Source organism: Macaca mulatta, chromosome X, assembly GCF_049350105.2.
Source record: "Macaca mulatta isolate MMU2019108-1 chromosome X, T2T-MMU8v2.0, whole genome shotgun sequence".
Classification (NCBI taxonomy): Eukaryota; Metazoa; Chordata; class Mammalia; order Primates; family Cercopithecidae; genus Macaca; species Macaca mulatta.
The window spans coordinates 21,889,297-21,903,419 of record NC_133426.1 but is presented as its reverse complement, the minus strand read 5'-3'; the positions used below and the strand labels follow the sequence as shown (position 1 = coordinate 21,903,419).

The following is a 14,123-nucleotide window of genomic DNA, read 5'->3' as shown; positions in this document are numbered from 1 at the left end:
ACCATGAATGTTCTAAGTGCCACTGAATTGCTCACTTTATTTTTTTTCTTTGATACATAATATTTGTACATATTTATGGGTACATGTGAGTACATTTTACCTGCATAGAATGTGTAATGATCAAGTCAGGGTATTTGGAGTGCCCATCACTTTGAATATTCATTATTTCTATGTGTTGGTAACATTTCAAGTCCTTTCATCTAGCCGCTTTGGAATATACAATACACTGTTGCTAACTATAGTTACTATAATCTGCTATTGAGCCTTGGAGCTTATTTCTTCTATCTAATTGAGAATTGTTCACTTTAAAATGGTTAGTTTTACACTAGGTGAATTTTATCTCAATTAAAAAAAATGTTTAAGGATGAGAAGCTAAGCGGGGGGGGGGCGGGGGTGGGGGGAATAACTAAAACAGAAATGGTATAAATATGAGAGCTGGTAGAAAGAAGCAACAGGATTTGTGCTTACAAGTTGGCTAAGAGGAAGGAATGAGATTTCTGATTTGGTTGTCTGAACAGTTGGCTGTTTTCACAGAATGATATAATCTGCACTTAGGTAACATGGGACTTCAGAAAAATGAGAACCCAGTGAAGCTTTGTTCATTTCCTCAGGTTTCTACATTTTAAACAGAATAACACATTGGTAAATTAAGGAATGCCCTAAATACAGTATAACCGGATGATACCAAGGCATTGCTAAATATCTCATGGTCTCCTTGCAGGCAAAATGGAGAATTTAAATCATAGTTCCATGGAGTTTATCCAAAGTAGAAAAACTAGACCAAAAATCTATTAGTCAGTGAACTGACTGGCACTTAACAAAAGACTCACTGCTTAGAAGTTTCTCCCTGAATATTTCTGTTCAATAGATAAACTTGGAAGGGCATCTCCAAAGGATAAGCAAATTGGCTGATTCCAGTTCCCTTTTTTTGAGCATGTCCATTAATAATCCCCCCAAAATAATAAAACTAAAAAACAAACTTATCTTAATCCAGTCTGTCACTGATGGACATTTGGGTTGATTCCAAGTCTTTGCTATTGTGGATTAAGCAAATGTGGCACATATACACCATGGAATACTATGCAGCCATAAAAAAGGATGAGTTTGTGTCCTTTGTAGGGACATGGATGCAGCTGGAAATCATCATTCTCAGCAAACTATCACAAGAACAGAAAACCAAACACCGCATATTCTCACTCATAGGTGGGAATTGAACAATGAGATCACTTGGACACAGGAAGGGGAACATCACACACTGGGGCCTATTGTGGGGAGGGGGGAGTGGGGAGCCATAGCATTAGGAGATACACCTAATGTAAATGACGAGTTAATGGGTGCAGCACACCAACATGGCACATGTATACATATGTAACAAACCTGCTCGTTGTGCACATGTACCCTAGAACTTGAAGTATAATAGTAAAACAACAAACTTATCAAGTTATGAAAGATATACAGATAGAAACAGCAGTTGATACACTGAATGAAACAGGTGACATTTTTAAAGGTTGTCTGAGATGCCATTCTAAGGAATTAGTCCTAAATTTAGGGAGAAGGCATGATGCAAAAGATGTTAATCATAGTAATAGCTATAACAACACAACCTAAATATGCAACTATAGAGAAATGTTTAAGTAGTATCTCCTGTGCCACCACTAGAAGAATATGTAATAATAGTGAATATTCTTTTTGTTTGTTTGTTTTGTTTTTTGAGATAGAATCTCACTCTGTCGCCCAGGTTGGAGTACAGTGGCGTAATCTCGGCTCACTGCAACCTCCGCCTCCCAGGTTCAAGTGATTCTCCTGCTTCAGCCTCCCAAGTAGCTGGGATTACAGGCGCCCGCCACCACACCCAGCTAATTTTTTGTGTTTTTAGTAGAGATAGGGTTTCACTAAGTTGCCCAGGCTGGTCTTAAACTCCTGACCTCAAGTGATCCACCCACCTTGGCCTCCCAAAGTGCTGGGATTACAAGTGTGGGCCACCACGCCCAGCCAATAGTGAATATTCTTGCATAAAGAACATGCAATAATATAAGAAATGCTTACAATAAATGTTAAGAGAAAAAAGAAGAACTCAAATTTTTATAAACATCATTGTTCAAGAATGCCTTTCAAAGCCTATGCATGGGAAAAAAGTCAAGGTGATACATCAAAATGTTAGCAGCGGTTATGTCTGGGTAATGGAACTAGAACATTTTTTTGTCTTTCTACTGTTGCACTTTATTTTCCAGATTTTTTAAATGAGTATAGATTTTTTAAACAATAATAAACACGTAGGAGGTCCAGAAATATATTTTTTGAAAGCCAGAGCCATGAACCAAAACAACTGAACGGATTTTAATAAGAATAAATGTGAAGTTCTGGGATGAGGGTTTTTTTGTTTGTCTGTCAAGTTTAGGACTAGAGCAACAGGGCTTAACAACAGTTCCTATGAGGGGGAAAAAAAGACCTAGAAATTAACTGACTAGAAATTCGTTATGAGCCAACAGTGAATGGCTGAGGGGAAAAGATAGCCATGATATAAACTTTGGATTTCTTAATATAATTTGTATGCAAGACAAAGGCAGTAATAATTTCCCATTGTGCTGCGTGAGTTATACTATACCCAGAATATTGTGTACAACCTTGAACTTAAGCTTCTAAAAAAGATATTGAAAACTGGAGAGCAGCCAGCAGGATGAGGTATCAGAACCACACCTTAGAGCAGTGGTTCTCATACTTGGGCTGCATCAGAATCACCAGCAGGACTTATTAAAGTATAGATTCCTGGGGCCTCTTCCAGAGTTACTGATTCTATGGATGTGGGATAGAGCCAAAAATCTGCATTTTTAGCTAGTCCTAGGTGATGGCAATGCTTCTGGGCTGGGGACCACACTTTGAGACCCACTGGCATTGCAGATAAAAGCACAGACTGTGAAACCAGACCGCTAGGGAGGGAATCCCAGCTCTTCTACCTACTAGCTGTGTGACTTTGGGTAAGTCTGCTCACCCTCTCTGTGCTTCAGTTTCCTCATCTGTATTAAAAAAGAAAAAAAAAAGTACCTACCTCATACAGATATTAGGGCACTGAGGCAGCTAATATTTGTGAAGCATTTAGAACATCCAGTCTGACTGTAATGTTGGTTAATTTAATATGAGAAACACTAAAGGTATTGTATCTGAAATAGAAAAAACAGCCGGGCGCGGTGGCTCACGCCTGTAATCCCAGCACTTTGGGAGGCTGAGGCAGGTGGATTACTTGAGGTCAGGAACTCAAGACCAACCTGGCCAACATAGCAAAACCCCATCTCTACTAAAAATACAAAAATTAGCCGGGCACGGTGGCGCACGCCTGTGGTCCCAGCTACTCGGGAGGCTGAGACAGGAGAATCGCTTGAACCCAGGAGACAGGGGTTGCAGTGAGCCAAGATTGCACCACTGCACTCTAGCCTGGGCCACAGAGCAAGACTGTCTCGAAAAAAATAAAGAAAGAAAAAAGGAAAACATTTAAACATCTTCAAATGTTGGAAGGGCTTTTATGTGGAAGACTTAACCTGGGTAGCTCCTGGGGACAGATGTAGAGTCAAGGGGCAGAAATGACCAAGAGCGAGCCTTTGGATCTCTCTCAAGAAGGGCTCTTTAGCAGAGACAGCAACGGTAGAGTAGGTGGCCTGGCTGGATTCTGGGTGTCCTAGTACTCACTCAGGGGACCCACCTGTGAGAAATGGTAAAAAGGGGACTCCAGTAAGAGGTAAGACAATAACTTAACGAACATTATACCCTTCTATTAACACAGGCTTGGCATAAGGAAATTTTCACTTGTAATCACCTAGAGCTCTCAAAGCACAGGCCCCAGACCAGAAGCATCAGAATCGCCTGAGAACTTGTCAGAAATGCAAATATCCAGGCTCTACCTCAGCCCTACTGAATCAGAAATTCTAGGGGCGGGGCTGGCAATTGGTGTTTTAACAAGCCCTTCAGATGGTACTGATGCATGCTCAAGTGTGAGAATGAATGACCTAAAGTATCCCCTTATATGACATTTACATGAGGCTCTAGAGCATGGAAACTCACTCCGATAAGATATCACATGTACTATGCCTTTAATAAATATATGTTGGCTGGGTGTGGCAGTGGCTCACACTGTAATCCCAGCACTTGAGGAGGCTGTAGCTGGCGGAGCAGTTGAGGCCAAGAGTTTGAGACCAGCCTGGGCAACATAGTGAGATCCCATCTCTACAAGAAAAAATTAAAAGAAGCCACTTAGCTTGATGTGGGGGCACACACCTATAGTTCCAGATACTCAGGAGGCTAAGGTGGGTGGATCGCTTGAGCCCAGGAGCTTAAGGCTGCAGTGAGCTATGACTGTAACACTGCACTCCAGCCTGGGCAACAGAGCAAGACTTTAACTCGAAAAAATAAATAAATATATGCATCAAACTCCCACTTATACCAGATATTTACTTTTGTGTTTAAAATATATATCACAATGACAATACTGAATTTGTTCAAAACCACAAAATCCAAAATCCAGAGAAAAGCAATGCATCCCCTCCAACGCCCTCTCAGCAGGGGCTGCCCACAAATATCCCTCCTCTCACCATCTGGTCCAGCCAAATTCTCCCCTCCCAGAGGCACAGCAGTTTGGACCACATGGCTGACAACTGGGGGAGCCTTTCTCATGCTCCAGGTATTCTTCTAAGTACTTTAGGCATACTGGCTCTTTCAATCCTCATAACAAATCTTCTGAGATAGGGACCAATCTCCCCAGTTTACGGACGTGAAAACTGAGGGTGGAAGAAGTTAAGTAATTTCCCAAGGGTCATACAGCCAATAAGGTGTAGAAGTTGGGCTTGGAAACTAGGCAGTCTCTCACCTGTCTATTCTCCTGACCTCTATATTGTACTTCCTGTTGAGGCCAGTGAGAGGAAAGAGATACAAGTATGAAGGCCGCCATCTTGGCCTGCATGTGTGTGAGAGAGACTGAGAGACATGGAGCCAGAGAGAAGGGACAAGCTCGGGAAGGTGGCACATGGGAGGGAGCCACAGCCCGCAGTTTCCATGTTGGTCTACCAGTCACTGTCCCTGGTGAGCCCTGAAGTGGATGCCAGATGCAGGGTGACTGCATTCTTGAGCGGTTATGCAAATGTGCTAGAATCTGTAACTGGAAAGGTCAGAAGACAGTTTGATGAAAGCCTTCCCTTTGTTTTCTCCTACAAAACAATTTAAAATGCACAGTGAGGTGAAGCAGGAGTGAAGGTACCAAGGGGAAGTGACAGCCAGATGCGGAGTTGGGATTAGTAAGGAAGGAAGAGGAAGACTTGCCACAAGGCTGCAAGACAGGGTGTGGGAACAACACAGAGGAAGAGAAAAAGGGGCAGAGTAGGTACTTCCCAAGTAAGGCGCCCTCACATGTCATGTTTGGGCTCAGCAAAAGCCTCCTCCCCTAGACTCCCAGGACCACTTTGCATCTCCATCACATTACCTAATACTTCTCTAGGTCAGCCCTGCATCCGTGGCCTCCTGTGCTCTCCTAGGAGCCTGAAGGTCCCCGCAGAAAAGGGACTGCGGCTGCTCATCTCTGAGTCCAAATCCTGGCTTGGCACCTGGCATGCTGTTGGTGTGCTAGAAACGTTTGTGGCATTGAGCCTGCTGAAGCGGGGCTAGTAACCAGACTCGGTGAAATTTGCTGTTGCCTTACAGGCAAGGAAGCATTAGGAAAGCTTATACCCCCAGGGGCTGTGTCCTAATTGGGAATCCCCCAGAAACAGACTCTAAGACAAGGATTCAAGTGCGAGCAGTTCATTTGGGCAGCAAAAGAAACACTGGTAGGAGAAAGAGGAAATATGTAGAGAAAGAAAGGCAGTCAGCAACGAGTATCTTAGCTAGTATAAGAACTCTAGCCCACTGGAAAAGCTCCCAGAGCCCGTGTGGAACATGCACTAGAGGGATGAGGGAGCGGGGGCCACACACAACAACTCCCATCAACTGTTGGGTGAGGACTTCTGAGGAAGGCGTGGCCATTCCCCATCCTTTGGGCCCCCTTTATGAGTAGCAAAGCAGGCTGTAGCAGGGGGAGAATGCTCTTAGCCAAAATGCAGGTGGCTGCAGTTGGAAGTCAGGCAGGTGTGCTGTGAAGTGGTAAGGACAAGGCAGGGGTTCCCAACCTTTTTCATGCAGCAGAATCACCAGGTAAAACACAAGACAATGAGCCCTACTCCCAGAGCTCAGCAGGTAGGGATGCAAAACTGTGCATCTCTAATGAGTTCCCAGGGACCACTGCTGCTACTGGTCTGGAACCACACCTTGAGAACCACCAGGCTCGGGATATAGGCAGGGCCCTGACTGAATACCTGGGAGAAATCCAGTACCTAGGCCTGGTAGAGCTCAGAAACAAAGCCAAAGAAGTGAGCTACACCTCTGTTTTGCCCTCTGCAAGAAAACTCTCCCCACCTCACTCAAAGCCTGTGTGTGGGAGTTAAATGCCAATAAACTTAGGACCATGCAGCCGACTTCTCTGCACCTGCTGTGGCCAAGGTTAAGGCCACTCCCTCACAGCATCGTTAGGATGCCACCTCCCTGTGAGTCCCATCCTGCTATTTTTCTTTGGATGTGACCTGACAAACTTAGGTCCCAGGGGCAAAGAGCACAAAGAAACAAATAATCCCGAAGGGATCCAGCTTTTGGTTATATAGTCACATCCAGCTGGAGATAAGCCAAGCTCAGGAAGTTGCTCCTCCTGATCTGACGCTCTCCTGCCAGGCCTCAGTCAGAATCCTGATGTAGCGACCTTGAGATCCTCCTCTTCTACTCCGGCAAGGGCAAATCCTCCAGAAGCCACCCCTAAAATCATTATTTTATCACCTGACACTCATTCAACAGCTGTGGTCACCAGAAAAATAACAGATGCCCTGTCCTGTGCTGCTTATTTACAATAAGAGCACATGCTTGCAGGGAACAGGGGGTGCTTATTTCACAATACTGAATTTCCACTTGAAACCTACACCATCAGTTTCACAATACAAAAACCACTCATGACCTCTTAAGAGATGAGCAGGACAAGGCAGGGAGACACAGATAACAAATTTACCCTTCACCGGAGCAGAGGCATCCTCATTTATCTTTTACAGTGATCACCCCTAGCAAAGAGTATGACAAAGCCACATCCACACACTTCCATTTTGAGACGAGGTCACTGCTACAAAAGCCAAGGTATTAGGCCTCAGAGCACTGCAGCTTTCTGTACCTGCCCGGTTCAGGAGGTCGGTCACTATGGATTGCTGAGGTTAACACTTCTTAGGAGGCTCTGCAATTAGCTGCGGTCCAGACCTTCATGGTGAAGGCAAGAAAAGCTTCTCCCTTTCACAAATCAGAACATTTTTCCAGCTTTCCCAATGGGTTGCCAAGTGACTCAGCACTGGCCCAGTGTGGGCACTATTATTGATGAGAAATCTTCCGCCTGGGTGATATACTGCATACAACACATGCCCAAAGAACAGTGCCAAGTCATACCAGGAAGAGCAGGCGAGTTATTCACCCTCCACTTCAAATGCTGGCAAATCCTTTTCTTAATGCAGGGGCTACTCAGTATCAGAAAGACAAAGCCCTAAGATAGTGAGAGATTTCCATCTAAGATTCAAGGAATTATTAGGCAGAGTCTCTCCTTTCTTGTTGACTATTAAAAGGCAATCAAATCGAGGACAGCAGAGAAAAAGGGCAAGAAAATTTTTTTTTTTCAAAAACAACCCCGGAGTAGAAAGCTGCATAAAAGCTTTCAATGCCGCAAGTGTTCTTTGTGAGTACCACGAGCTCCACCCAGAGGTCATTTTCAGAACTGCATGTTTATTTAATTTTCAAAAAAAAAAAAAAAAAAATTTATATCTTCTGGGGGTCCCGGGAAGGACCCACTTCAGAGAACTGCTGAAATTGCTTCGACAACATCCATCTTTCTTGCATTTCGTTAAAGAAACTTCTCTGAACTCTGAAATGCAAGATATAGTCAGGGAACTTTGTGAGATCTAATTTGCCTTTGATATTTGTACCTGTCGTGGAACTAGCAGAGTTCCTGGCAGGTTGAACTCAACTCAAAGAAAGTAGAGTGTTCAAAGAGCGCTTTTAGAAGAAAAACTGACAGCTCTCATTGAAATAAAATAGAAGACTGGAGAGCAACTCGGGAGGCAAACAGGAACATGTCTAATATTAGAAGAACTGAGAATAGTCCTGCTTCGAGAAGGACCCACGGGCCACTTGCCGAGAAGGGCCAACTGTGAGGCACCCACTCCCTTATGCAACTCAGAAGAACTCCCTGAGGCAACTGCAATCCATACTGCTCAAAGAACTGACTTCCCAGAACATTCCCCTGGCATCCAGCTATTCATAACACGTTACCCCCAACACGCATACATACACATACACTCCACCCCACCCTCCACCCTGGTGGTCCTGTACTAATTCATGCAAGCACCTATTCGTTCCACGTGAGGTCAGGCGAGGATAAAGAGCCCTTCATACTAAGCGCTCAACTGCCCAGGGCAAGACACATCCTGTTCCACAGCCAGCTTGTGGTAACAAGCTAGCTCAGCAAATAAATGAAGCCTTCATAAAACAACAATATGTTGGTGTTGAAAGTTGTCCACTATCTGGAGAGTTTTCCATCACAGCCCATGTGCTCTTGCCTTCATCAGCTTGTGCCTTATGTGACTGAAGACAGCTTTGACAGATTTTTGAAGGGGGAACAAACAATCAAAACTACCCTTTGTCTTCCTCCAACACTGCCTTGCCACCTACCATCCCAGTTCTTCCTTCATTATAAACACTGAACAAACAGCCTTTTCACATCTATTGACAAAAGTATCTATGGCAATGTTTCTCCATCTCCAGTACCATGAGTTTAAAGCACTAGAAAATATCCTTGCTAAACCTCTACGTGTTCTCATTTCAACAAGGTTAAGCATTCCCAGAATGCCGCCCCCTTTATTTCTTGACCATAAGGCAAAAGTATTTGTGCTCAGTATGACTCAATATGACTCCAAGCAGTGTTTCCCCAGACCTGCCTAGTGATAACAATCACCTGGAGACTGGCTAAACTGACAGATGTTCAGCCTGCATCCATGATCCATTAACCCAGGCCTTGCTGGGAAGGGGCCCAGAAAGCCAGAGCGTCCAGGCAACCCAGGTGATTGCTATACTTAGGAAGCTTTCTAAAATACCTCTAGATACAAGAAACGCTCCTCATTTCAGAATCTCTCAGCTGCAGAGTAGCATCCATCAAGAGTCTAGCAGGTGTGCTCTACCCACTTGAATTCCAGCTCTATCAGAATCTCTCGAATTCAAAATGCATCCCATTCATTCATTTATTCAGAGATGGAGTCTCACTCTGTCACCCAGGCTGGAGTGCAGTGGCACGATCTCAACTCGCTGCAACCTCTGCCTCCTAGGCTCAAGCAATTCTCCCGCCTCAGCCTCCAGAGTAGCTGGGACTACAGACGCATGCGCCACCACGCCCAACTAATTTTTTGTATTTTTAGTAGAGATGGGGTTTCGCCATGTTGGCCAGGCTGGTCTCAAACTCCTGACCTCAAGTGATCCACCTGCCTCAGCCTCCCAACGTCCTGGGATTACAGGCATGAGCCAGTGCGCCCAGCCCGTTTTCTACTTTTAAACAGCATGGCTGTCAATACTTTTCTCCTTTAATCCCTTATTGTGTTGCACAGTATCAGAAAATTTTACAAGGCCCAGCAAGTGTCCACTTCTATTAGGAAATACTTTTGTAGTCCTAAGCAATGGTAGAACACTGGTCTACAGTCTAGAAGTATACTATTTGGGTCATTTGTGCCAAATGATGGGTCAGGAAGGAGATATGCTTGGTTACAGGAAAGGATTTGCCCCAGGACATTTGCACGCATCATGCACAGAGCAGAAGGACATGTGACCAATATGGGTTTTCTTCTTCTTGGTGTCATAGGGGCTCTTCTTCCAGCTGCTCCCTGTGACTCCCCACTGCTCTGCATTCTGCCATATCCAGTGATGGTTTATGACACAATTCAGCAGGCAGCAAGCCATGTGCCTCTTACAGACGGCAATTAGGAGAAAGGAAAGGCAGAATTACAAGGTATTTGAAAATGCAGTTCGAAAAATTCCGATATTATTTTCTCTTACCTCTTGGTGAAAAAAAAAAAATCTATATATTCATCCAAAAGCAGACAGCTAACTCTGGGGTCATTCAGAGTCAACAGTTCAGTCAATATAAAAACCAACTATACAGTCAATGTCAAGCATGAAAATCCATTAAACCAGAAGTCTTATTGTTTTCATCAAAAGGAATCCTTACCTTTTCTTTGGCTTTCCTTTTCGTTCCTGCATCCATCCACTCATTTTCTTTCTCTAGCATGTCAATAAAGGCCCAGCGAACGCCCTCAATCAACTCCTCCATCTACAAGAAAATACCCAAAGAGGAAACGTCAAAGCCAAGAAGCTTCAGTCGAGGTTTTCTGGAACAAAATTGGCTTGCATGAGAAATGACTCAATACTCAACATGGTAAGTAAGGGGTTCCTTCAGCTTGACTCCATGCTCTGGCAACACTTCTTTTCCCAGGAAAATTCCCTTTTTTCCACCACTAAAATATAACTAACCAGGCCCAGCACGGTGGCTCATGCCTGTAATCCCAACACTTTGGGAGGCCAAGGCAGGTGGATCACTTGAGCCCAGGAGTTCGAGACCAGCACAGGCAACACGGTGAAACCCCATCTCTACCAAAAATATAAAAATTAGCTGGGCATGGTGGCTCATGCCTGCAATCACAGGACTTTGAGGCTGAGGTGAACGTTTCACTTGGGCCCAGGGGTTCAAGACCAACATGGGCAACATGGCAAAATCCCATCTCTACAAAAAATATAAAAATTAGCTGGGTGTAGTGGCAAACGCCTGTAGTCCCAGCCACTCAGGAAGCTGAGGTGGGAGGATTGCTTGAGCCCAAGAGGTAGAGGTTGCAGTGAGCCATGACCGCACCACTGTACTCCAGCCTGGGCAACAAAGCAAGACCTGTCTCCAAAAATAAATAAATAAGATGATAACCATTTCTTTCCATGAGAATAATGTGATGGCCCAGCCATAAAATGAATTATACAGGTATACAGGGACAGGAATTCACCATAGATTATGACAAACCAATAACTTACCTGTCTATAGCTACTAAGCTGGTTCATCCTTATCAAAGTACTAACTAATTTTAATCATTTAATAAAGGACTGAGAGAGACAGGCAAAGGCATGGGCTGTGCATTTCAGATAGGTATTGCAGAAGAAAGCGAACAGTTGAAAGAGATAACTGTCAACACAGAGAAACGGGCAGGGAGGAGAAACCCCAAAGGACACTTCACCAATATGAATCACACTTATGTCAGGACCCCAGTTCTTTCCAAATTTAGTTCTGTGGGTTAAAATAAATGTTCGGCTGTGCTATATCATCTTCCTACTCTCCTCTCTACTCCTTGGCAGCTCAGAGAAGTCTTGTTATTTCAAATTTAAAAGTGTAAGTATAGGCCAGGAGCAATGACTCACCCCTATAATCTCAGGACTTTGGGAGGCCGAAGTGGGAGGATTACTTGAGGCCAGGAGTTCGAGACCAGCCTGGGCAACACAAGAAGACCTCATCTCTATAAAAACAAAATTATTTTTAAAAGGCTGGGCATGGTGGCACCTGCACCTGTAGTCCTAGCAACTCAGGAGGCTGACGCAGGAAGATCACTTGAGCTCAGGAGTTTGAGGCTGCAGTGAGCTATGACTGCACTACTATACTTCAGCCTGGGTGACAGAGTGAGACCTTGTCTCTAAAAAAATAATGAAATAAAATGGTAGGCCTAAAGGGGACTGCTACAGAAAGGTGGTCTTCTGAAAGACCTCTTGCAAAGCATTTGAACAGTGAGGCCACACTCATAGTGAGGATGTGTGTGCCTGGCTTTGCTGCCAGTGTCTGTGGACCAAAAGAGAGGACTAGAGGCAAGGAGCTACTGACAGACATGTCACATTAGAGGCCACCTGCAGCAGTGTGAGGAGGCCCTGCCTGTTCATGGATACGAACCCCTCAAAATCCAGTTCTCCTGCAGAGATGCTTTGGCTTTCTCAACAGGACACCCAAGAAAGAAAAAATACTGGGTTTCACCCCAGAATGAACTTTTTCATTTGAGAGTATGGTGTTGTCAATCAATTGTTAACATTAATTCTAGAAGAAAAGACGTGGAAATGTTTCCTTGCTTCTATAATAGTCAGCACTAAGCTTAAAATAATGTTTTCCTGTTTAATAAGTTTTCAGCTATGTTTTCAGTTCAATAACAGTTGTGAGGGAACCAGAGCTATAAATCAGTGGGCTGGGTTCCATCATATGTAAATAAGAACAAACAGCAGATGGAAGGGGGTCGGAGGAGCTTCACAGCTATTTCTTCCCAACTTGGCAAAAACATTAAAAGAAGAGAAACTTCAACTTGGGATAAAACACAAACTGTTAGAAGAGCAAAGAGCAAAAGGTCCTTTAAAACTCATTAAGTCAGTGGTTCTTAACTTTGTCTGCCCATTAGAATCTTTGGAGGAACTTTAAAAAAAATACCGACAGCTGGGCGTAGTCACTCACGCCTGTGATCCCAGCACTTTGGGAGGCCAAGGCGGGCGAATCACTTGAGGTCAGGAGTTCGAGACCAGCCTGGCCAACAGGGTGAAACCCTGTCTCTACTAAAAATACAAAAAAAATAGCTGGGTATAGTGGCAGGCATCTGTAATTCCAGCTACTTGGGAGGCTGAGGCAGGAGAATCGCTGGAATCTGGGAGGCGGAGGTTGCAGTGAGCCGAGATCGCACCACTGCACTCCAGTCTGGGTGACAGAGCAAGACTCCATCTCAAACGAAAAAAAAAAAAAATACTGACAAAAAAATTTCTAAATAAAATAAAAAATCCTGAGACCTGGGCATCGGGATGCTAGTATCATTGTTCTGAGGTCCAGCCTGGGCACTGGGAGGGTTTAAAAAGCTCCCCAGGTAATTCTAATGTGCAGTCAGGGCTGGGACCCACTGGACCAGGGGAAACCATTTATTTGACAGATAAGGAAACTAAGGATCAAGGAGTCTATGATCTGCTCAAGCTCATACAGCTAATGAGGACCAAAGCCAGGACCTGAACAAAGAGCTAAAATAACAGTAGAGAGCTCAGAGCCTCTAGTAGAAACAGAGGATTCCTCCCAAAATCAGAGAGAAATGCCAGGGGGTAAAAGGGAATCAACTGAGACATGTAGAAGTCACCATTTCAAACAGAAGACCCACATCAGGAGGATATTAAAATGACAAGGAAATCTCCAGGAACTAGATCTTTTGCCTATTGGCAAGCCTAAGTCTTTTTTTTTTTTTTTTTTTTTTGAGACGGAGTCTGACTCTGTCGTTCAGGCTGGCTCACTACTCACTGCAACCACCACCTCCCAGGTTCAAGCGATTCTCCTGCCTCAGCCTCCCAAGCAGCTGAGATCATAGACACGCACCACCATGCCAGCTAATTTTTGTGTATTTTTAGTAGAGACAGGATTTCACCATATTGCCCAGGCTGGTCTTTAACCCCTGAGCTCAGATGATCCACCCGCCTCAGCCTCCCAAAGTGCTGGGATTACAGGCATGAGCTACCGTGCCTGGCCCTAAGTCTTTAGGACCTCACCATGTAGCAACATGCATTGGCTGGCCCAACAAGATAAATTATATCTTCCCAAATTAGGGAGGGGCAATGGGGAGGAAAAGAAGTGGGTGGACTCAAAGGAGAGATTTAGTGACCAAACCAATGGAAACAGGTGATTCATTTTATGTGGGAAAATGAGGAAAGTAGAGTCAGATTCATTCCTAGGCTTCAGAAGGGTATGGGCAACCACCGCCATTCAATAAGACTGAGAAAGCTGGAAGAAAAAGAGGGATGGGGACAGAAGCCAAACTAGTGGGATGAAGAGTGTATGGGAAGCGAAGACAGCAAGTCTGCTCAAATTAACTGAGTTTGTCTATGAAGGAGAAAAAGCAAAGATAGGAGAGAAGGAGATGTAGGGTTAAGGGAAGGGTCTGAGGGTTTGGAGTTTGGGTTTCATGCATATGCTTGCTGATGCTGCCACTACTGTTTTTGTTGTT

The 14,123-nt window shown here is 44.4% G+C and overlaps 1 protein-coding gene across 3 annotated transcripts in view; it reads right to left on the bottom strand.

Annotated features, from left to right (window-relative positions):
• Positions 1-14,123, bottom strand: part of PHEX (phosphate regulating endopeptidase X-linked) — a 227,400-nt gene that overhangs the window by 110,708 nt on the left and 102,569 nt on the right. For all 3 annotated transcript variants that reach the window (XR_013412723.1, XM_077988390.1, XM_001087261.5), the window contains one exon: positions 10,310-10,411. Coding sequence is in view for 2 of the 3 variants with exons in the window: in XM_077988390.1 (XP_077844516.1) it covers positions 10,310-10,411 (102 nt within the window). In the remaining variant the exon portion in view is untranslated. The remainder of the gene's footprint in view (positions 1-10,309; positions 10,412-14,123) is intronic.